Below are 24,926 nucleotides of genomic sequence, written 5' to 3' on the forward strand. Positions count from 1 at the left end.
CTGTACAGACGTGAATTTACTTTTCCTTCAGCCTGAGGTTTATTCCTTACGCTTTTTGGTGTGAAAGGGCTTTTACATTTGCTATAAATAGAACTTCTTATATTAAAAACAATCAAGCCCTGCCAGTGTTGGGAGTAACGGTGTTTAAGTATAACGGCATTACTAACGGAGTTAAATTTTAAGTAACGGAGTAATCTAATTAATTTCTTTTCCCGTCATTGCAACGCTGTTATTGTTACTATAGACAGTAAAAGAAATGGACACAACGACCCCATTGGAACTCAATTGAGACAAATGAAGCCCATTTTTAGCGTTTTTTAGCACTTCCGTTTCTGACGCGCAGGCTCAAACAAAGCTTGACGACGTCAGCATCCTGTCTGAGTGGCTGTGCGTGCAAACTGCCATCTTTAATCTTGCAGAGAAAGTGAGCTTGAGCGTGGAGTTCTTTGTCGTGAGTGAGCAGGAGTAAGTATTCTGATTAATTATTTTGTATAGTATTTTAAAATGTAACGCCAGTACGCCATATTAAGTTAATTGCCTGCGAGCTTCTCCTCCTGTCTGTACGGTAATGCGACATAGAGACGAGTGGTTATGACGCAATCGTTAGCCTATTTTTAACAAAAACTGTTTATACGGGGCCATAATGTAACGTAATAGGTGTAGGTAACGTGTAGGTAATGGAGCCCTTTATACATTGTCGTGTATCTTTAGAAATAAATAATGGACAAACAGAGTCTTTAAATGCCTCAGATGTAAAGTTATTTGCTGTCAAAGTGACGCCAAAATGAATGGGAGTCAATGGGAATGCTGACGCAAGTGAAGTTCTGCTAAAAGATGGCAGCCCCCACCCGACTTCAACTTCCGGTCGAGTTCCTTGCCCCCTGATCGTTACTGAGAATGTAAAGTGTCGCGTTACTACAGTTAGGTTGAATAAAGCGCGAGGAGTCATGCTTTGGCTAGTGGCTACACATCAGCTGCCTGACACCGTTGCAAATCCGATGATGATTGGCTGGGTGGGCGGTGCCCTGCTCACGCTGTCTCACTGCACGCTCTGACAACCACTAAACACAAGACGGCATCAGCGATAATGTCGTTCTCGAACTGGAAGTAACGGGAATTAAAGGCTAGAATGTTTCTGTAACATGCACGGTATGCCCAGGAAAAAATACTTTTTTTCCACCTCACATCAACACATGTTACTGTAATGAATATTTAATGCTGTGTTCACACCAGACGCGACTTGCACGAATAAATTAGTTTAAAAAATATTTCATGTAGTTGAATGTAGTTGTTTTAAACTCAAATATGCGGTTTATTTATAAAGACAGCGTCTATTTAAGAATGTGTTTCGCTGATTTTCGGAGGTGTCTATTCACGTCTTTGCATTGACTTAACATTGAAATCACTCGTGCCAGACGCTCTATTCTATTTGCGTCTTGTGTGAACGCACCATAAGAGTTGGATAGTGTTCTGTTTATTGTGCAGTAACCTTAGGCCTAATATAGTAACCTTAGGCCTAATATACAGTTACAGAGATTTGCACTAATGGCCAGCTTTCCCTTTGTTTCTTTTTACCCAAGTTTAAATTTGTTTGTCTTAATTTTGCACTTGAATTTTATTTTCAATATTTATTTTTATGTTTTATTTGTATGCATATCATATGGCAGGCTGCAATCTATTGAGTTCAAATAAATACAAAATTTTGTAAAATATTTACTGTTTTTATTCTTCAATTAGTTAATATAAACATCTTATATATTAAAGATGTTATATGACATACCGTAATAGCATTATGGAACATAAAAAATAACGTCACAGTTACTTTGCTGAGTAACTAATTACTTTTACAATGTGGTAACTAAGGAACTAACTCAGTTATATTTTAGGAGAAGTAATTTGTAACTGAAACTAATTACTTTTTTAAAGTACGATGACCAACACTGAGCCTTGCTCATATTTAAAAAGTAACGCAAAAGTAACGTAATGCATTACTTTCCATAAAAAGTAACTAAGTAACGTAATTACTTAATTACGTAATTTTTTGGGGAGTAACGCAATATTGTAATGCATTACTTTTAAAAGTAACTTTCCCCAACACTGGTACTGTACATTTAGAAAGTTATATTTTTAGGCCTTTAAAGGGGTCATATGATGTGATTTCTAATTTTCCTTTCTCTTTGGAGTGTTACAAGCTCTTAGTGAATAAAGAAGATCTGTGACGTTGCAAACACTAAAGTCTCAAATCCAAAGAGATATTCTTTATAAAAGTTAACACTCGCCCACGCCCCCTGAAACGTCTCATTCTAACATGCCCCCACATATCTACGTCAGTATGTGGGAAGATTTGCATAACGCGGCACAGATGTTCACGCAAAGAAAGAAAGCGTACCTTTTATTCTCATTGTAGTATTGTTGTTGCCTCCGCCACCATGTCATATAGACGCTGTGTGTTTCGTCACATGTGGTGGCTGAAAGACCAAGGTACTCTCCTTCATAGAATCCGCCTGCTGCACCGTTCTCAAGTCGGCTGTGGCTGGTCACTCAAGGCTGCAGTGTGTGACGTTCTTCCTTTGAGAAAGCGAAACTACTTTATTTTTGCCTTCCAAATGAAAACGTGACTAGAAATCATGTTTGTGTCATGTTTATAGTGGGTTTTATGTTTTTATCTCCTCGCTCCCACCGGAAAAGGTTCACATTATGTTAAGAGGCAAAACATTTCTGTCTCAGGCTTGAGACATTCAGCCAATCACAACGTGCTGGATAGCTGGCTGCATTTTATAACATATATTTACATGCACTTTGTAGATTTGGCTCAAGTGTCCAAATATATAATTCAGTCATGAAACTCTAGATGGCACAGACTGACGGGTTGTTAACATAACTGATGATATTCAGAGAGTTTAACAACTTGGCACAAACTGATTGGTTCATGCCGCATATGCAGCCAATTAGCTTACTGCTTTGCATTTATATGGCTGGCTAGCATTCACTTGAGTTTCCTGCAGTGTGCTCTCAGAGATTTTCTGAAATCTTCCACCTTCCCAAGCTCCACCTGTATGGATCTGCTATGGGTTATTTTATATGCCAACATATTAAATACTCTTAAATACGCACTGCCCCATATTGCCATATGCAATGGCACACTCAAGTTTCTTGACTTGCTTGCAGCAGCAATAATCTACAACTACAGCAATAACCAACAGGAGCAGCGATTCAGCTGCAGCGTAGCAGATCTATTCCTCCAAGACCAGATACATTAACATTTTCATATTCATCACCATGCTAAAATCTTCATGATTTAAATACATTTGAACCCATTATGCTTTCTGGAATACCAAGGTACGCTCCTTCGTAGAATCCGCCTGCCACACCGTTCTCAAGAAGCCCACCTCTGCTCAATCAAGCCAGCCGCGGCTCATTCTAGACCGCGGCTCAATCTATGCTCACTCAAGGCCACAGTGTGTGACATTGTTCCGTTGCAAAAGCGAAACTACTTTGTTTTGCCTTTCAAAAGAAATCATGTTTATATCACGTTTATAATGGGTTTTATGTTTTTGTATCATCACTCCGACTGGACAAGGATTTACAATATGTTAAGAGGCGTGACATTTCTGTCTCACGCCTGAGGCATTTAGCCAATCACAATGTGCTGGATAGCTGGCCAATCACAGCACACCAATCTTTTAAGAGAGATGAGCCTTGTGAAAATCGACGCGTTTCAGAAGGCGGAGTATTGCGAAGAAACAATAATGTACAGTATGTGAAAAAATAAATAAATAAATAAATAAATATATAAATATATATATATATATATATATATATATATATATATATATATATATATATATATATATATATATATATATATATATATATATATATATATATATATATATATATATATATATATATATATATATATATATATATATATATATATATTAACTTGTATTATTTTTTTTACCTTAATACCAGGTAATGGGGAAGTCGTGGCCTAATGGTTAGAGGGTTGGACTCCCAATCGAAGGGTTGTGGGTTCTAGTCTCGGGCCGGACGGAATTGTGGGTGGGGGGAGTGCATGTACAGCTCTCTCTCCACCTTCAATACCATGACTTAGGTGCCCTTGAGCAAGGCATCGAACCCCCAACTGCTCCCCGGGCGCCGCAGCATAAATGGCTGCCCACTGCTCTGGGTGTGTGCTCACAGTGTGTGTGTGTGTGTGTGTGTTCACTGCTCTGTGTGTGCATTTCGGATGGGTTAAATGCAGAGCACAAATTCTGAGTATGGGTCACCATACTTGGCTGAATGTCACTTCACTTCACTTCACTTCAAAAATAAACACATTTCATTACACCAAATACACAAAATAATGTTCTTTTTAGCAGCATCATATGACCCCTTTAAAACTAAGGATTACAGCATGGGCACATACTGTTGTTACTTCCTTTTAGCTTAGCTCCACCAAAACTGTTCATGCTGTGAATGATTGCAGCGACATTACAACATATCCATTTTTGGAGCAAAGCAGCCAGACAGTGTCTCAGAAATCTCAGCAGAGCTGACAAACACTCACACTGTAGTTGGGCTTGTTGAATTAATGGCAGAAAGTGACTAATGAATAGGGTTTATAAGCTAGCTGACCTTTATTAAAATGCACAGTGGCAGAGCATCGCTAACCCTGGAGGGGTCCCAGGACAAGTGCCGTTCTAAAGGTAGCATGCATTACAACCCTGTACACGCTCTCTGCTAATCCGGGCCGAGGCAATCACACATGACAAATAGTACAGTACTGGGACAGATCTACTGAGAATACTCCTAAACCACAGACGGACATATTAACAATGGACGAATCTGAACTCCCTTTGTCAGAGATAATGTATTTGTTTTATTATGAAGCCTATCCTAAAGATAATAAGTCAAGGGACAGCTGTGTGATTTGCCACTAACGGGAATAAATGCGGACATGGTTTTTAATGCAGGGACTGCAACTCAATCAGAGCAATCAGAGTGTTATGTTTAATAGGAGAACTAAACTGACAATTATTTCTCAGATGACGCTAGATTAGATAAGTTGTTGCGTTTTGTTTGAATTGCCTGATTTGGGAACATTTTGACGGAAGGCTCTGCAAAAGTGAGCTGAGAACATTTTTGCTCTATTGTGTGCTCTTTATGCTGTCAATCAATAAAGCCCTCACAGAGGGAAAAAGACAAATGGTACATGAATGCTAGGTGCAGTGCCTTACAATTTGGAGGTTTCAAATTTTGCAATGTTCCCAAAGCAATTTGCTACCATTGTAGAAATTAATTAAAGAAAAATTCCCTGTGAAAACCTTTTGATCAAAAGAACTATTATGCATGGTCCTTTATGCCATTCTTTTTTCCCCATGGCTTCACATTAAAATGTCAGTTTACTAATTTGAAGTCTTGCAGGCTTGCTTATTGGCTGAACCATAGGTGGTGTGAGAGCTGTTATTAGTGCTGTTGGACAGAGGCCGAGATGAATTTTAACAAGGCTGGACTTGACTTGACACAACGGTGCGCTAAGAGGTAATCAGGACCCGAGTTGCTCCGCAATTTCCTTCTTCGTGGTGAGCAATCAGTGGTAGAAGAGAGGCTAAAGAATTGATTCGGTCTGACCAGAGCAGAATTACGGAGCAGCTCCAGGCACGATATAGAGTCTGACCGCCGATCAAGGCTTCAGGACAACAAATCGGACGAGTTACCGGGGGAAGAAGAAATCAGATTTGCTCTGAATTCTCCCACCAAGAGTGAAGAGGCTGGGATCTTGATTAAAAACCCTGCGTGAACTTTGGACTCGGGATCATTGTGGAATCCTTGCGGGATTATGCATTTCACGAGCCAGGATATTGGTGCCATAAAAACCATACTGTGTATCTGTTTAGAGCAGAAAACCAATATACCCCCCGCGTGAGCGTTGTGAGATGAAGTCTAGGGCATTTCCTTTAAGACATCCAACCCCCATGTGTCCCCCGGTTTGCTCTGTAGATTTAGCGATGACTTTTGTTAATATACAGTTCTTAAAAGGTGATTGAGGGTTGAAAAGGGCAACTGAGGAAAATTTTGTTTGGTTCTGTGGCCACACACACGTGTGTGTGTGTGTGTGTGTGTGTGTGTGTGTGTGTGTGTGTGTGTGTGTGTGTGTGTGTGTGTGTATATATATATATATATATATATATATATATATATATATATATATATATATATAAAATGTTATTATTATTATTCAGAAGTTGCAAGCGATTTGCATGAGGAACAGTACAAAATGAAAAAACAGATTACAAACATCTTGTGACCTCTTAGCTGAATTAAAAGAACACAAACTTTAAAGCTGCTGTAGGTAACTTTTGTAAAAATATATTTTTTAAAATATTTGTGAAACCTGTCATTATGTCCTGACAGTATAATATGAGACAGATAATCTGTGAAAAAAATCAAGCTCCTCTGGCTCCTCCCAGTGGTCCTATTGCCATTTGCAGAAATGCATCCGCTCCCGGTAAGAAATCAACCAATCAGAGCTGCGGTACGTAACTTTATTTGTGTTCAAAATGTAGAAAAATTTATATAATAAGCGAGTACACCATGAATCCATTTTCCAAACCGTGTTTTTGGCTTGTCCTGAATCACTAGGGTGCGCCTATAATAAGTGTTTATATTTGGACTATTTTAGATTGCTTCGGGGGTACCGCGGCGGAGTAACCCAGTACCTTTGTGATTCTTCATAGACATAAACAGAGAGAAGTACTTCCAGCTACGATGTTCTTCCGCGAGACGCAAGCAGTTCTGTTTATTAACCGCTAGAGCGTCAAAAGTTCCCTACCGCAGATTTAAAGTTATAGGTTTGGAAACGTTGCAGGAAAGTGAATTATATGTTTCTAACATTTGGATTTATTTTAATATTTGTTGCTTAATTTATTTGAAAAAAAAGATGCTGTGGAGTTTGACATTATATCATGACTGTTGCAGTGTCTAGTGTAGTGTGACTGCCCCTTCAGGTACACAAGTGACATGATAAACCTATGAAGTTTCATACTTGGGAATGGCAAAATGCAGGGATAAACATGTCAGAGTGGTGCTTCCACTTGACTGTTTGATTTGCTGGTTAGTCTGCCATTCTGTTAATGTAACAAAGCCCACTGTGCTAGGAATTGGTACACAAATCAAACATTTAATACCTCACCCATTTGGAAACATTGACTTTGTCAAAATTGCACAATCTATGAGCACACCTTCTTTTTGAAAATGTAATGACTTTGTAACCATTAAAAAATTATGTTCTATATAGTATAAATGCATGAATTATGAATGAAATCCGGACTTAATACATTTGTATTGTTGCCATTGTCATGTGACCAATTAGTGTCAGTTACATAGCTTCACCGCCATTCACAAATCTTCTCCGATGGCTTCATGGGAGAGTAAAGGGTCCATCAGATACTTCAGAATCTTGGAAGTATTAATCTTTTCACCTATTTTTTTATGAATATTGTGAATCTGAGCATACTGTGCTGTTCGTATGCTGTTTTCGCCTGCTAATATAGTAGTAAAGTATGCAAATTTGGATGTAGCTATTATATGTTAAAGGTATGCAATGGAATTTTGGTCTCTCTATCACAATCTGTGGTTAAAACATACAATTATCAATAAATAATTTTTTCTTAAAGGCCTATAAAACATTCAAAATATAAGATGTTTAAAATTTCTTTAGTCAGGGCTTTCTCTTGTTTATGTAAAGGTTTTGTTTTTTCACAACTCTGGTGGCATTATACAGTATTTACTGGCTGAATAATTAATACAAAAAAAAGGAATCCTCTGTTGTGTACCTTTAATACAAACATACAAAAGTATTATAGTATAAGTTGCTTGCTGGTAGTAGATAAGTGCTGTTCCATTAACACACAAACTGTAAACATCAAATGAATATGAATTGAACGTAAAAACAACTGTGATGGCAACTATCTCAAATGTACACTAGAGTTAGCATAGCGTTGACAGCTGTTGACATTAACGTAGCTTTCGTGTGTTGCTGTAGTCCCCGTGGCCTGCCTTTAAGCACAGAGCTCATGTTTGTGGCTGTTTATCATCCTCGTGCTTGTCGGGTAATCCTGACTCGCTGTGTTCGTTTCCCCCTCTCCTTTGCACTGGGCGCACGAGCAGTGAACGGTGGCTGGTCCACGTGGGCCACATGGTCGGCCTGCAGTGCTGTCTGCGGTCGGGGGTGGCAGAAGAGGAGCCGGAGTTGCACCAACCCCACTCCCCTGAACGGCGGGACGTCCTGCGAGGGCCAGAGTGTCCAGAAAAGTGCCTGCACTGCCACCTGTCCAGGTAACGTGCACCGGGCGTCGCTCACTGCTGTGTAGAGCTAGACTAGCATTAGCTCACAGACCCTTGCACGGTCCCCTTGCTCTGAGGCACGAGTAGCCCCCTCTCTGTAAGATGGCCAGCTTGATTTGCATTAGCTTCTCTGTGCTTAAGCAAAAGTTTTTCAAGGTGTTTTTTTTTTTTTTTTTTTTGAATTATTCATAGCTAAACCAGTGCTTGTGTGTCCATTCCGGCCATCATGCTGATTTTGCTGTGCTCTGTTTTGCTTTCGCTTTTGCTGCATGAAGTCTTTTTCTGTTCAGTTTTAAGCAGGGTCCAAAATTAACTTGCCTGCCAGTGGCAAAGACATATGTTTTTTCCCTGTTTTAGCTGGGGTTTTTTTTTTACGTTCAAGTCTTGATGTTGTTCCTCACATTTGTCCCCAGATGGAGTTCTAGAACTTATTCTATACAGAACTGAATTAAGAATTAAATCTTAAATATTAACCTTATTCAAAATTCCAATTCAATTCTAACATTTTAATTTAATTTGAATTAAGGTAGGAAACAGGTTGCACAATTGCAATGCAGATTTAAATTTACACTACTATTTAAATATTTTGGGGTTGGTAATATTATTATTATTATTATTATTATTATTATTAGCATTATTGAAAGTTTCATGCTCACCAAGGCTATATTTATTAAATATTTTCAGAATTTTAAATATCTGCTTTCTTTTTATTATTATATTTTAAAATGTAATTTTATTCTGTGATGGCAGAGCTGAATTTTCAGGAGCCATTACTCCAGTTTTCATTGTCACATGATCCTTCTGAAATCATTTAATATGTTCATTTGATGTTAAAGAAAAATTTATTATTATTATTATTATTATTATTATTATTATTATTATTATTATTATGTACATGCATACAAATTAATATTTACCAAAACCTTTTTTAAGTGTAATAAGTAAATTGTAACTTTCACAAACCTTAAGAACCTTATTTATTTACTTATTTATTTTCAGTGTAGGGATGCAAAGTTGTAATGTTGTTTACACATAATTTTACAGAAAACAATATAAATATAGTTCATTTTGGACTCGAGGCTCGTCTTTTAAACAGTCAGACAGGGCAGCACAGAGTGATATTTACACGACTGCACATTTTATAAATACAAAGATTAGCAAATGTTTCTGAGTGTTCTATGTCACTGCTTAAGTTGTTTCCCTGACCTCCTTCATTGCTGCTAGTAGTACTTTCAAGGCTTGAGAGGGAACAGATAAAGGAAGAGGAAGCAGCGCGGCTGCTTTTCCTCAGCACTTATTGATCACATGCAGTTTGAAATGGAAGTCAGGCCGCTTCATTTACAGGCTGACATTAGACTCAGGTAGATGGGGGAAGGGATTCTCTTGATTACTGCGATAGGCTCTTGAGTGTATTTCAGCAGGGACAAAAATGGCATTATCCAGGCGCTGCTGACCGGCGGAAAATATCCACGCTTAGTAAACAGGAGAGGAAATCGAAGCTTTTGTCAGCTGCAGCTCGTCTCCTTCGCTCACCCCCCTCTCTTCCTCCACTTCTCCAGTGAGAGGGTTTATCTACTTAAGCCAATCTCCTGTTTCATTACAAAGCATCCAGTGAAATTTAATAAGACGCCACCTCTACACTGCTCTGTAAGTAACGTGCTCTCAAAATATGGCGTTTTTGATGAGCAAAAATACAAAGCATGGGGGAACGCTTCTGACAGAGCTCTGTGGGGATGGATTTCACATGATAACGACTTAAATAGCATTTCTGTGGGGAAGAAGAGAGATTGAGAAGAAAATAAAGGCATGAACACTGTTAAAGATCAATGCTGGAAGTAGAACTTTTGTAGGAAAGCAGTGATGAGAAGTAGAGCGTACTAAAAAATAATCCCCTAATATGTACTGTATACAAAATATGGCAGCCAGTACCGTAAAAAATATGATAGCAGTGTTTTAGGTTTTACAGGGCTGAACTTAAATTTGTGGTAAAAATTTACTGGTGTATTTTTTATATTCTGTGCAATTAAATAAAATATATTTTGTAAACTTGTATAATATACTGGTAACCAGCATAATAATGACACACGAGGAATTAAATTTCATCAAGTAGCCTTTCCACAACTGTGGGAATTTCAGTTTACGTTATTTCACTGTAAACTGACTATTGAAACTGTACATTTAACAGTATTTTACTGTAAAAATAAATACTATATAATACTATGTATAGTAAGATAACGTATTGTGACACCTCGGTTTTGTTCAGTGCAGATAAGTCAACGCTATCTCACGACCAATTTGTACGTATTTTACGAGGTGGCTTATTCGTACGAATTTGTACGACCTCACTCGTACGATTTTATACGACCCCAGTGACGGTTTGTTTAGGGGCGGGGTTAGGTGTAGGTTATTCGTACAAATTCATACGTATTGTGCAACTCGTAAAATACGTACGATTTGGCAACAATCGTATGAATTTGTACGAGTGTGGCCGTACGAATAAGCCACCTTGTGAAAAATGTACGAATTGCTGTGAGATCGGGTTGGATAAGTTGCTTATCGCTGGAAACTTTAGGCCAGAAAGACGGAGGCTGAAAAAATCTGGGAAAATGTAAAAATCTGAAGAAAGCAGATTCACAGTTGTGGCCAGTTCAAGGTTTTTTTTTTTTTTTTTTGATAAGGGTTATGCTGAACGAGCGAGTTGGACGTTGTTCCTGTGGTGGCTTTATTCCCCTGGTGTATCTCACAATCCGACTGATTAATCCTGACATGGGTCACAGTGAGGGAGCCGTAGTGTCCTGGCAAAGGATGACTTAGTTGTGTTCCCAGTCAAAAATGAGCACCTGCCTGCTTTAGTGTGCTGACCAGAGGACCCCAAATCCTGTCAGTGAGAGAAAAGGGGAAGGAGAAAGAGTGACCATCACGTTCCATTCATCACCATACAAAGACACGCACAGACAACTGCAGGCCCTAAAAATTACATCTGAGACTTCATCCCGATTTATCAAAACGTGACTTCTGACTGCAGGAGGTATAAATCATCATTTACTGACTAGCTGCAGGTAGAGGCAGCGTGTTCCCAGAGCACAGTCAGACAGCAGGAGACAGAAAGAGAAACAGCAGAGCTTTGATAAACGACTCTGTATGTGAACACAGTCCATCGCTGCTGTTCTACTGATCCTCAGGACAGGGCGACTTTAAAGGACGTGACGTGATTCTTTGTGTAATGCGGCGAGCGTGCATGCCGCCTGAATGCTGATGAAGCTGGATTCTCTTTGTAATGCGAAAACGTTGGACTAATGTTTTCAAGGCACTCAAAATGTTATCCTCAGCACCAAGGCTGCACAACCAGGTGAAATAAAATAATGGGATTATTATTAACTGCAAAAACGACATTAGGCTGTGAATGTAATTACGTATATATAGTGGTGTGACTGTATTATTGGATTATTAGTATTAGTAGTAATAGTAGCATTAAGATGATTTAAATGGGTTTAAAATGTAAATGTACAATAATTCAAAATTGGACTAAAACAATATAATAACTAAAGTAAAAAGACAACTAAAAAAATAAAATAAAATACACTCACAAGTCCAAAGACAGTTTGAATGTAAAGAGAGCCTTTGAAGTGTAAGTCTTTCTATTGGCAGCAGAGCACGACCTTATTTGGAGTTTTTTGCACATCCTGTTCAGTGTCTTGAATAATGAATTTTATGTGTTTTTTTTATTGCCTGTGATATCTTAGCAGGAGAAACAATAAATGTTAAATGTTTATCATATTGCAGTTTAAATCACTTTTGCATTATTTGTCCATATAATCCCCAAACCAGACTGTACAGTTCAGTTCTGAACCTGAGGACTCTTCTGCATTATATGCTGGCTTGCCATTTCTTCCCCTCTCTCTTTCCTTTTCTCATGGAAAATTATTACCATAGTCTCAAGAATCAATAGTACTTTGGGTTTTTTCTTCTTTCAAATCTTTTCAAAAGGAACAAACCAGTAACTTAACACAATTGGCCAATCAACTGGATGAGTTCAGCTGTGAAGAGTCTAATGTAATAAGTGGGCTTTAAAGGGCTAATTGACCCTGATGAGCCTCTTGTACCAGCTCTTGTTGAATCACTGGCTGGTTAGACCTTTAGTACGGTGAAGAGGCTGCTTCATCTAAACCCGACACATCAGAGATGTCAGACTTCTCATCTAGCACACACACGCACACAAAGACAATCCTCACCTGGAGAGCCTTTGTGACTTTAATAGTCTCTAAGGAGCGAATCATCTAATATAAAATGCAATCCCTCAGACACTTTCAAATTTCACTAACATTTTTCTCTTTTGAGTATCTTTAAAGCTCTTTTAAAGCAAGTGCAGATTAATTCAGATTCTTGGCACTTTTAACATGAAATTGAAATATTACAAAGGGGGAACAAAACAAAAGTTAACATCAGAAAATGCTCAGTTTTTCTCTTTCACTGATGCATTATCGTTAGTCTGATGTGTTCAGCGTGGAACCATGCCAGTGTCTTAACTGATGGAGAACAAACAGGCCTTCCAGCTTCCGTTGCAGTATGTTTTCAGGACTCACACCACATGTTTTCCTCTTCTCTGCATGCTAGTCTGTTTCGCTGAACTTTATCTCTCCGTATCCCCCACCCGTCTTCAAGTTTTTTAACAGATAAAATGTTGGCCTTTATGAATATTAATTAGGCTCACTGCCAAAAAAAAAAAAAGAAAATATTATTTTTTATATAATTCAAAGATTTGCTCAGAAACTGCCATTGTTGCTGAAAATCAAGTAAAAAAAAAAAAAAAAAAACGAAAAAAAAAAAACGTAACACTTTAGTATAGGGACCAATTCTCACTATTAAGTTGCTTATTAAGCATGCATATTATTAGCATATTGGCTGTTTATTAGAACTACATAATGTTAACATATATAACATTAAATACTAAATAATTTAAAAAAATATATATATATTTTGGTGACACTTTTATTTAAGTCCAGCTCTCGCTATTAAGCAAATATTAAATACAATTTTACCTCAATAAACACCTTATTTGCTGCTTTATTAATAGTTAGTAAGGTAGTTGTTAAATTTAGGTATAAGTAGGATTAAGGATATGTAAATTGTCATGCAGAATATTGCAGACATTGTTTCATGAATCAGCGATTTGAGTGATTCAATGACTCACCCATAAAGAGTCAATTTGAGTCATTGTTTTTAAATGAATCAGTTGAAGTGATTTAAAGCTAATGTGTAATTTGTGAGAAGAAAATGCAATTAAGTGATAACGCAGTCATGGCGTCTCAGAGGTCTTTGGGAAGGTCCCGGTAGGACCCAGTCGACTTCATATATGTTAAAGTTGAAAGTTATCCAGTATTGTGCCAGGCTCTTACAAAGTTGCTAGACTGCTGAATTTTTTAGAAGATGTTATGCTTAACCTCTTTTTTGTGTGAAAGTACCCTAAACCTCTTTTTGGCAGGCACTTTGGCCAAGGCAATGTTTTGCATGAAGTAAACCTCTCAAAAACATCCTTTGAATCCCAAAACCCTTTTAGATTCCTGTTTTGGAATACCTGTTCTTTTTGTGTTAATGTTGCATGAATCATTAAAATACAAAATAGGCTACGGTGCATTGTAACTTCATTCTGACCCACTCATGCCACGCCCACTCTGGCTCAGAGCCCATGAATCACCTATAATCTTGTTGTCTCTGCTTTATTTAACATGGAATGTTTAGGTCCAGGTGAGATTACAGATGTGAGTGTTGACTCAGTCTCGTCCCTGCTGATCTAAAGGTAATTGTGTGCCTCTCCCGCTCGGCTCCTCCTCCCCGCTCAAGGACGACACAGCTGGAGGCGTCCAGCATCAGCCATTGTGATTTCCAGCAATGGCGAATGGAAATGGGGCTTCCTGCAGCCCTTGTAAAGAGCAGTTGGACGCCCTTTAGATGTGCCCTTGACAAGACGTCCAAATAGACCTGCCACTGCGTTATTGTGTTACTGGCACCCTACAATGACACGATACACACACACACACACACACCTTAGATATTATCTTAATAGCAGGGACTCTGAATGGACAATCATTTGCTGGCTTTGTTTCCTTATTTTTGCATCCTTCATTCTTGTTAAGTAGGTTTAAGATATGATTGTTGGATCTTTTGAAGGGGAAATTGGCCATCACTGTCTATTTCTGTTTCTTACCACTTTATGTTTAAAGTCAACGTGAAATCAAAATTGACCCTATTTACTTCCTCAATAAATGTCCCTGCTCTTATTTTGCATGTTTCATCAGTACATGTTATAACAAAGGGGGAAAAATACTTTGTTATCTTTCATCAATAACTTGCAGTATCATATTAAATTAATTTCCTTTTTAGAAATTGTCACTTATGGAAGGTTATTGGTCAGTGATAACCAACTTGTAAATATGAACTAATAACCAAATAGCTGTTTTAAGCATAGCTGTTTTTAGGCTGCTGTTGTAAATATACACAGTGGTTTAATACAATTAGATATTTTAAAGTTCACAGCAACAATAACAAATTACTGTAAGATATTTTACAAAGAGATGTTCAAGGGTGCACTTTAAGCTTTACCTTCAGCTTACCAATTAAATAAATAAAACTCTGCCTCACATTTTTGGGAGGAAAACTAAAACAGTGAAAAATTACAGTGTGCACAGACTTGCTATGGCAAATGTTTTCATATTTCATATTTGCTTTTGTTAACATTTTAGGTTTAGTGTAGGTATGTTATTTCCAATCATCATGGAGCATTAATCTTGTAGTGCCACTCACCAGACACTTTATTTCCAAACTGCTGTGATACATACAGCAGCCAATATTGAAAATATTGCCAGATTCACGTAGACCTGTTTTGGGTAAAACTGCATACAATTTTAGCACCACTCTCTAAACATTTCACTGTGAAAGTGTCAATAAAACATGCATGTTTTTTCCAGTGGTTCTTGGTTGGCCAAGTAGTCCTTCACAATCGACTGCAAGCTTAGGTCCGTTCTGCTTCAGAATGTCCACTTTTCATAATCCAGTCAGTTCCCAAGGGATTAAATAAACCCCTACTATTTTTTTTTTCAACTTCATAAAAATCATTCTTATTTATGTCATGCTATCAAAATAAAATGGGTTGAGAATGCCATTTTATGTTGACTTTAATATCTATATTGCTGCTAGTGTTTTATCTGCAACTGTTTTCTTCTCAGATGAGTCAAGAGACTTCCTTTTATTTGCTTCGTACAGTTTATTTCTTCCAAGAGAAGAAAGAGAATCTTTTCTCCATCTCTTAGCTGTTGATTTCTCATCACCTGCCTTTTAAAATTCATGCAGAGAATCAGAGACAGGAACACGCTTCTTATAGTAATGTATTCATTAAGCATCAGTTTCCTGTTCAGTCAGGCTGGTGTGATGATATAAGCCTGCCTTGCTCGCAAATGAGTCCACTCAATGGCAAACAAGGACAATTATTTTATTGCCTCGCCACTCTCCCTGCCAAATGTTTGATCAAAAGCTGTGTCAGCATCTCTTTTAGATGCACTCCACACATTCTTTGTTAGTAATAATATCATTATGTGTCACTTAATAATCTCTGTATATTTAAATATGAAAAACCCACTCTAGTCTGGCATTCTATGACTAAATATCCCCTTTATTCACAGCTGTTTATGACTGCAGACTCTACATCCTTCTTATCGCTAAGGCACGCAAGTGCTTTATTAGCTGGTTGTTTGGCCAAGCGATGACCTCACTGTACTGCCAGTGCCGAGTTAGCAGAGCAGAACCACACAGTGAATATGCTATAAAGCCAGGGGTTAATAAACAGCCCAGCGTGTCTGATCCTCGGTGTGTTGAATGGAGCCATCAGTAACTCTGTATCCAAGTACCATAATTCACCCCTGCTCTTGGTCCTGTGAGGGCACAGCTCAGCACCCCTAGAGAGCTCATTACCAGAGCTGCTCACATTAGCCCTGTAGTAACCTTCCCCAACCTGGCACAATGTCAGCCCGAATAAGACTTCCAAAATGGCCTCCGGTCCAACTGATGAATAACGCGGCCCTGTGAGAATGAGAAATGGAAATAAAATACTTATTCTATGGCTTGGGAGGAAATAGGACATTTGAGTGTCGTTAGACTGGGCACAAACACACATACAGAATTTCCACCTGCCTTTTATCCTCCTATGGGCTTTTCACACTTGAAATATGGTTATCTTAAACATATTTAGGGGCTAAGCTCCAAAGGTGCGATGGCACCAATTGTATCTTTTGGCATTCTTTTTTTTTCTTCTTCTTCTTCTTCCACACTTTAGCCTATGGCAGCCCAGTGAATCGCTTGTGGGAAAGTTGTGAAATTTGTCAAACAGATAGAGCACAGTCTCAACATTATCTATAGAAAATTTGGAGTCTCTAACTCAAGCTCTCTAGCGCCACCATTCGTCCAAAATTGCACTCATATTTGGCACACAAGGAAAATATTTTTTCCTCTGAATCCTTGGCTGAATCCTGGATCCCTGAGTCGAATTAATTCAAAAATGTAAATCGTAAGGTTTAGTTTTTTCGCTATTCGAACTCATCCTAGATGGTTTGTCCTTTTTTTTCACCAGAATTTGATCAGCTCATCTTTAGACTATGCTGGCAAAAATGTATGGAATTCAAATTGATTTGTCCAGCCGTTCTCAAATAACGCACAAACAAATTCTACGAAAAGCACATTAAAATGGATGTGAGACTATATCTCCACAATGGTTTGCCGTATTGAGACCAAACTTGGTGTGTTATAACATGCATGACATGAGGCTACCTGCAGTGTTTTAGCGCAGGGCCCCCTAGTAGTCAGGAGATACGAAAAATTGCTATAACTTCCGAATGGATTTGACCTTCTGAATTGCTTTTTCAGCACCATGCCCTGAGGGTACTCAAAGGGTACTCTGATCTTCTTCAGACCAAGCTGGCAAAAACGTATGGATTTTGTAACGTGACATACAGCCAAGTATGGTGACCCATACTCAGAATTCGTGCTCTGCATTTAACCCATTCAAAGTGCACACACACAGCAGTGAACAAACACACACCATGAGCCATTTATGCTGTGGCGCCCGGGGAGCTCGGTGCCTTGCTCATAGTAGTCATGGTAATGCCGGCCTGAGACTTGAACCCACAACCTTAGGGTTAGGATTCAAACTTTCTAACCATTAGGCCACGACTTTCCCCTTGTGTTGATGTACAAAATGGTTTTCGTTTTGCGCATAAACTGCATGCCAAACTTCATCTGAGGCTGTATCTTTGCAAAGCTTTGACATATTTACACCAAACTTTATATATGCCATTGTCCCGTCACACTGACCAGGCCACATCACTATGGTAACAGTACCACCTACTGGTCAAGAGTGATAAACCATTCATTAACCATTAATTATGAAACTTCCCCCCCAAATAATTTATTATTGCATTAGCCTATTATAATGACACTGCTCTCAAATTATTCCTTTAATTATGCCAACAACACACATTCCGATTATGCCATAGTCAGCTAAACTTCCTGTCCGCCATTTTGATTTATGTTGAAAACCTACTTTTTTAACGTCTCCTCCACCGTTGTTCCGAATTTCACCAAAATCGAATTAGATCATTATCACACAGTGCTGACAAAAAGCTATGGCTTTTTGATTGAAAAAAACTGTTTTTGTATAGCATCACTACAAATTTGACACACAATGCCAGATTATGTATGAGGCTGTATCACTACAAATATTTGACATATTGACACCAAACTTGGTGTGTGCTATTGTTACCTCACACAGAATACACCACATAGATATGATAACAGCTCTACCTATTGGTCAAAAGTGATAAAGACAATATGAGAAGTTGTGTTTGATTTTTCAGCCATTTTGCTTCAAATCATCCTAAACTTGCTTTAATTAATCATTGTTGCAATTGGTCTGATGCTCCATGCCATGCAGGGCTCCTCAATTTGCCTTTGGAGTGCTTGGCCCACTTAATTCCCACTAGTTCCCACTTAAAACTTAATGCCCAGGGACTACGGGTGAAAATTAGCTCTTGAGCTAAAACCTGGTACTATGCATCTCTCCCTTTGAGGTTAATGTTTATTGTACGCTGTCCCTGTTTCTTTAAATAAAAAAAAAAATAAAAAAAAAAAAAAAATTGCTGCTTGCAGCTATATTTTAATTTTGTGAATCCAAAGCTCATTTTTGCATTCCACCCAAAAACCATTCATGGATGCTTAGTTGCACAAATGTTTCATACATGGTTTTGATATCACAACATTTATATATAAACAAATTAGTATTCAGTAGCTTGGCCAGACCAGAAGATTTAAGTTTATTAATTAAGTTTATTATTTTTTTTTATTTAGCAAGGATGCATTATATTTATTTAAAAAAGGATAGTAAAGGCATTTATAATGATACATAAGATTTATATTTCCAACAGCCTAAATGCTATTCTTTTAAACTTTACTCTGAACAGTAATATTAGTGTTGTTTTACAAAGTTAACATATACTTTAAGGAAAGCAGAGTAGCAGAACAATCAGTTTAATCCCATAATTTAACTAAATTGTTTGCTACTGTACTTTTAAGATGTCAATCTTTAGAAAGAAGGTGGAAAATGGTCACATTAAACAAAAATGTGACTGTTTTTGATGGAAAAACCTTTACTCACACATAATTGGACTTCAGGGAAAGAAATGAAATGCTACATAAGTTTTAAAAAATGTCATTCTTCATAGCTGCATTCAAGTCTCTAATGCTTAACTAAATACTTGAAATAGTGGTTTTTAAATGTGGTGGTTGATGTGCTGCATATGTAAAACTGCGGCTGCAGAGTTGGCACGTCTGCATGTAGTTGTAGTGTATAACAGAGACAGGCATTGCATCCATCAGTATGGCAGGATTCAAGTTGCATAAGCTGCATTATTTAATACACTGCAATGTCAAAAACTGTTACTGACATGAGCAGGAGGCCGTACTCTGGCTGAGATATGTTAGCTACTGTAAAGTAAAAATATTTAGAACTAGCAATCTGAATAACAATTTAATGGATTATTGAGATATACTGTCAGGCAAAGGTTTGGAAAAATTTGGATTGATCATGTTTTTGAAAGTTGCATATCAAGACTGCAGTAGTCTTTGCTGCTTAATATTTTGTGGAAGATGTGATACTTTTATATATAAGTTTTATTATTATTATTTTTTTTATATTATAACTGCCTTAATGTCACATTCGATCAATTTAATGAACTATTGCTGAATATTTTTTTTAATTATTATTCATTTATTTTTTTTACTTAACCCAAACTTTTGAAAGGAAATGTATCATCCCAGCAGGCACACAATGCCATTATAATGCCAGGTTGACATTGGACATGACATCAGAAAGACATTGCATTTTGGTAGAGAATGAAAATTGGGTTGAAATAAGTATTTAACACCAATTTGACATTGATTTGTCAATTTGGTTACACAACCTAAAAGCAACAAATGTCAACATCAGCTGACATCAGTGTCTTAGGACATTGTCATGCAGTGCATGCTGGGATGGTTTTCATTGAAATATTAAGCAGCAAAAACAGTTTTTAACATTAATAGTAATAACAAAGGATTCTTAAGCCCCAAATCAGCATATTATAATGATTTCTGAAGGATCATGTGACAGTGAAAAGTAGTGGCTGCTGAAAATCCAGCTTTGCACTACAGGAATAAATTGCATTTTAAAATACACTAAAATAGGGAACAGGCATTTTAAATTGTAATTACTAATGTCACTTTATATGTATTTTTGAACAAATAAATGCAGACTTGGTGAGCATAAGAGACATCTTTCAAAAACAACTTGTGTCCTCCAGTGTTGTTACTGCATATACATATATTTGAAGTGTTCGCATTAATGTTTGTGTGCTTCTGTATGTGTGATGGATTGCTAAATCTACTTCCTCTGTGTGTGTATATGTATGTTTGTGTTCAGTGGACGGAGGTTGGAGCGAGTGGAGTAAATGGTCGCCATGTGGAGCCGACTGCACCATGTGGAGGAGCAGGGAATGTACCCAACCAACACCCAGCACGGGTGGGAAAGAATGCCAGGGGCTGGATCTCCAATCTCTCAACTGCACCAGTGAGCAGTGCCCACAGAGTGAGTACCACCATCTCTGTCCCTTGATTTATCAATCGATTAAAACACAGGCTTCCTTTATTGATCACTAAATGTGGTGTGAAGCCTAGGGTGCTTCGGTGAGAGTCCCATTTACTAGTAGACAACAGGAGGGAAGAATCTGGAAGGGCACCTTGGAGGTCTACATTAACACCACACTTTGTTTAGTATTTCAGGCTGGGTTTGTGTATCGTTGAGTCGTGTGTTTTTCACAGGAAGGTCACTTTTCCAGATCAGAGAATCTCGAGTTGTCCAAGGTCTTGATGCCCCCTGGGTTACATTCCCTCTGTTTGTTTTCCAGCTTCTCTTTCCTCACACAACCTTTCCCATTCCTGTTGTTTTTCTGTTCTTTTAATCATTTTAAACCTCTCAGTCCTGCAGCCGCTGTTGCCATAGTACCACAGCAGCACTCACATGGGCGTCCTCAGGACGACGTTATTGTCGTTCTTCCGATGATTGTTTTTGATATCAGAGCTTCTGGTGGCCGTTATCAACTGTTTCTGTGAGAAACGATTGGTTCGAACAAATGCCAGAGGGCAGACTATGGGGAAGTCATAGCTCTGTGTGATTTCAGGATGGTTCTGTATGACTTACAGGGGGCAGAAGAGCTTCTGGAGCAAATGGTTATGTGCTTTCAAAGCTTTACAGTCTTTATGTGCTAAAAGTGTTGCAACTAGAAAGAATCCTGCTTGAAATATGACTTTTATATCTTGAATTGTTTGCATTGGCCAGATGGTGATTTAAAATGTTATGTTTTTCTCTTATGCTCAAAAAGGCTGCATTTATATGAAAAATGCAGAATGAAAACAGTAAAAACATTAGTTTATTTTGTAGCTTCTTATTATTTATTTGAAAGATGCATTTCTTCAGTATTCAGACTTACACGTTCCATTAGAAATAATTCTATTATGATGATTTGCATATTACTTTTGTGTTGCTTAATATTTTTGTGAAACATGATACTTAAGAAACTATGATTCTTTGATTAATTTGACCATTTAAAAATCACAGTATTTATTTGAAAATTAAATATTTTGTTACATTATAAATGTCCTTGCTGCAGATTTTGATCAATTGAATGCATCCTATTTCTTAAAATAAATAATTAATAACCAAACTAACTTACCGATTACAAACGTTTGAACAGTAGTCTATATGCATAAATTAAAATTAATAAATTAAAATAATTGTTACAAGTGCAAATAAATGATGATATAGTTAAGCAATATCCTCTTGGATTGTGATAAACAGTTTGAATTTGTTTTAGTCTTTCCTCTTCTTGGTACTGTAGGTACTGTATTCCAAAAATACTATAAGTTGTATAGTACTGTATCAAATTGATACAGTTCTTTGCACACAAAAAGTATTCTTATAGCTTCATAAAATTAATGTTGAACCACTGATGTCACATGGAGTATTTTAACAAAACCCTTACTATGTTTCTGGGCCTTGAACGTGGTAGTTGCTTTGCTCTCTATGCAGGGTCAGAAAGCTCTCGTATTTTCACAAATATTTTAATTTGTGTTCCGAAGATAAACAAAGGTCTTAATGGTTTGAAACGACATGAGGGGGAGTAATTAATGACAGAATATTAATTTTGGGTGAACTATCCCTTTAACACATTAGTTGTTCATAGTCAGTGTTGAAGTGTCTGCGTTGACTTACTTGCAAATGTTTGGCCATATCATATAATTATTCACCCTGTCTGTCATTCAAAGCACTTTGTGTGAAATCAGCTGTGAGGAACCACAGTTTAAAGGCCTCCCGTAGAGACAGCAGAACAACAGAAAAGAGCTGTGCTTTTAATGTCTCGCCCTGTAATTTACCCACTGGTTATCATAAAATGTGGTGGTGAGTCGAACACTTGTTCTTTATTAACAGTTAATTTGGGGCCGTTTCACTCCCTTCCGAAATCAGGGACTTGTCTCAGCAACTCGCTTCACGCACTGTTCCGTTTAATCTCACTATGGCCTCGGCTGTTGCTGATACGGATCGTCGACAGAAAGAGACAGAGATAAAGAGAGGCAGAGTGTAAGCAAACACTCCCATTAGTATGTGCAGAAGTAGAGGTAAAGAGTGAAGAGTTTGTATTCCCCATGCTGTGAGTCGATACAGTTCTAGAATCTTTAGCGTTTCTACTAAGGGCCACATGGAGGCATGTCCAATCATAGCATCATCTCAAACCTCGCCAGCATATCTGCAGCGTTGAGATTTTACGTGCACAAAATGCCAATGTTGCAAACAGTAACGAAATAAGGAAAATCCTAAATATTGCTACCCACCAGAGGAGTCCAAGACCTAGTTCTCATCATTAGATGTTTACGTTTCTCTGTTCTGGGAGGTTATTAATTGGCCCACATTGCTCAAATTAAAAGCGCAGAAGCTGGTACGATGGCAGCCATGGGGAAATTTGCTCAGCTGTGGGTCTGGCCAAGCAGATGGGCATCAAAGTGTTGTATTTGCATCCTCTTGGATCAAAGTGTCAGGATTGGCATTTTTTTTATTTTAGGGTTTTTCTGCACAGTTAACATACAGTAGTCCCCCCTTTTTTGCACTGAGGTCAAATTGGAGTCCTTCCCCTCGTTCTTTAGGTTTTTGCACCTTTCAGATTTTAATCTGAGCCCTCCCACACGTCATTTGCTAACTCTTTAAAGCCCACACTTACAGGCACACTGAATAGGCAAAAATCCTTTAAAATTGGAATGCAGACCGCAGAAAAATTATTGTCCCAATCTGTTCTCAGCAGATGTCTCTCGCCAGACAATAGACCTGTTTTATACAGTAATGAGCAGAAAATCCTGCCTGCTTTGGCTACTCCTCTGCACAGGAAAGGCTTTTTTTTTTTACCCTTCCTCCGAGGGTTTAATTAGTTGTTAGAGAAAACTCTTGTTGAAATAAAAGTAGCATTTAGTGTCCTCGTAATTCAAGGTGGAGATTAGCCCTTGAGCACCTGCTATGGGTTAAAAGCACAGAAATCCAAAGCATCTGTGTGATTTGTCTGTTTACTTGAGGATGTGTTGAGGAGGACAGGTTGATTCTCTGTCGATGTCCTTCATGCTTCCACCATGCATAGGCCTTAAATAGAATCACTGTTTTTGTTAAGTATGACATGTTTCTAAATCAAAAGTGTCTCTTAAATTGGTCCTTGAAAAGACATTCCCATAAAAAGTGATCGCTTTTCAAACAATTCTTGAGTTATAATTGTTAGTGTAATAATAATCTGTGATTTCATGTACAGTCTGCACTAACAGATCTAAATCTGTTAATGCAAATGCACAAAGCAGAAGAACAAAAATGCAGCTTTTTACCAGGGAATGAAAATATTTATATTGGATGTATCTGTTGGGGCAGGGTTTTTAATAATAAATATCTAAGGTCTCCATAAATATAACTTACACCAAGGCATGGTGAGATGCTCATAAACTGGTTGATTTTTTTGTTTGTTTCTAATCATGGGCCTATGTATACAAGGCTATATATAATGACATTCAATTCACATCATATGTATGTATGAAAATTAACCATATGTATACACAGTTTTAGCAACACTGACTTTTTATTTTATGCAATTATCTACTTTATTTGTACTTTAAATATTAAATACCAATATATAGTTATATTTGTATATCATGAATATGCCTACATTATTTTTTTTTATACCAGTGCATTGACAATACAAGTAATATTTTATTCCAACTCAATTATGCAAATGTATTTTAAGTGGAAAATAAAGATGCATATAATAAGTCCTCTATTTTAATATTTCTAAAGACTAGCATTGGGCTTATAGCAAATTAGTTAAAAGGGATATTGTTTCCTGGAAGTACAAGGGTGTTTATTCAAAATCACGGTCACCAAATGTTAATTTATTAGAGGTGTATATTGTTTGATTTTCGCGAATCGGTGAATAACTACAATGTGGATGCTCCTAACCTCCATTCATATAGTCAGGATAATTAACAGCTTGGCGCATCGCCACCTGGTGAAATTACACCCAAGTGTTACTGGGTAAAAAGTAATGATGGGAAGGAAAAGTCATGTTACTGATAGGCTAATATGTGGAATAAAGTGAGTTAAGTCATATTTAGCAATAATGGAAATAACATTGTAACATTTGGGTTGAAATCAGCTCTTTGTCTTTTAAAATAAGGGCCTAATTCTTTAATACCTGCTTTTTCCATTTTGTATGTTAACCACTGTGTGATAAGATTCATCGGATACAGTTTTAGACTTTTTTTGATGACCTTATGACCTCCACGTTTTTATTGTCATAAATAACCACAAACCAATTTACACCTTTCTTTGATATACACTTCCCTGCGCCACCGAAAACCAGTGTTTTATCAATACTAGCACAACACAGACAGTAGACCTAGCATAAACTTCAACA

General features: G+C 37.6%; 1 protein-coding gene across 4 annotated transcripts in view; it reads left to right on the forward strand.

The window, feature by feature from the left end:
• Positions 1-24,926, forward strand: part of LOC127971571 (netrin receptor UNC5A-like) — a 174,959-nt gene that overhangs the window by 116,481 nt on the left and 33,552 nt on the right. For 2 of the 4 annotated variants that reach the window (XM_052574667.1, XM_052574668.1), the window contains exons 6-7: positions 8,176-8,343; positions 20,354-20,518. In XM_052574667.1, coding sequence (XP_052430627.1) covers positions 8,176-8,343; positions 20,354-20,518 — 333 coding nt within the window. The remainder of the gene's footprint in view (positions 1-8,175; positions 8,344-20,353; positions 20,519-24,926) is intronic. The other 2 variants (XM_052574670.1, XM_052574669.1) reach the window with 1 other exon arrangement.

This window comes from Carassius gibelio, chromosome B14 (assembly GCF_023724105.1).
Source record: "Carassius gibelio isolate Cgi1373 ecotype wild population from Czech Republic chromosome B14, carGib1.2-hapl.c, whole genome shotgun sequence".
Classification (NCBI taxonomy): Eukaryota; Metazoa; Chordata; class Actinopteri; order Cypriniformes; family Cyprinidae; genus Carassius; species Carassius gibelio.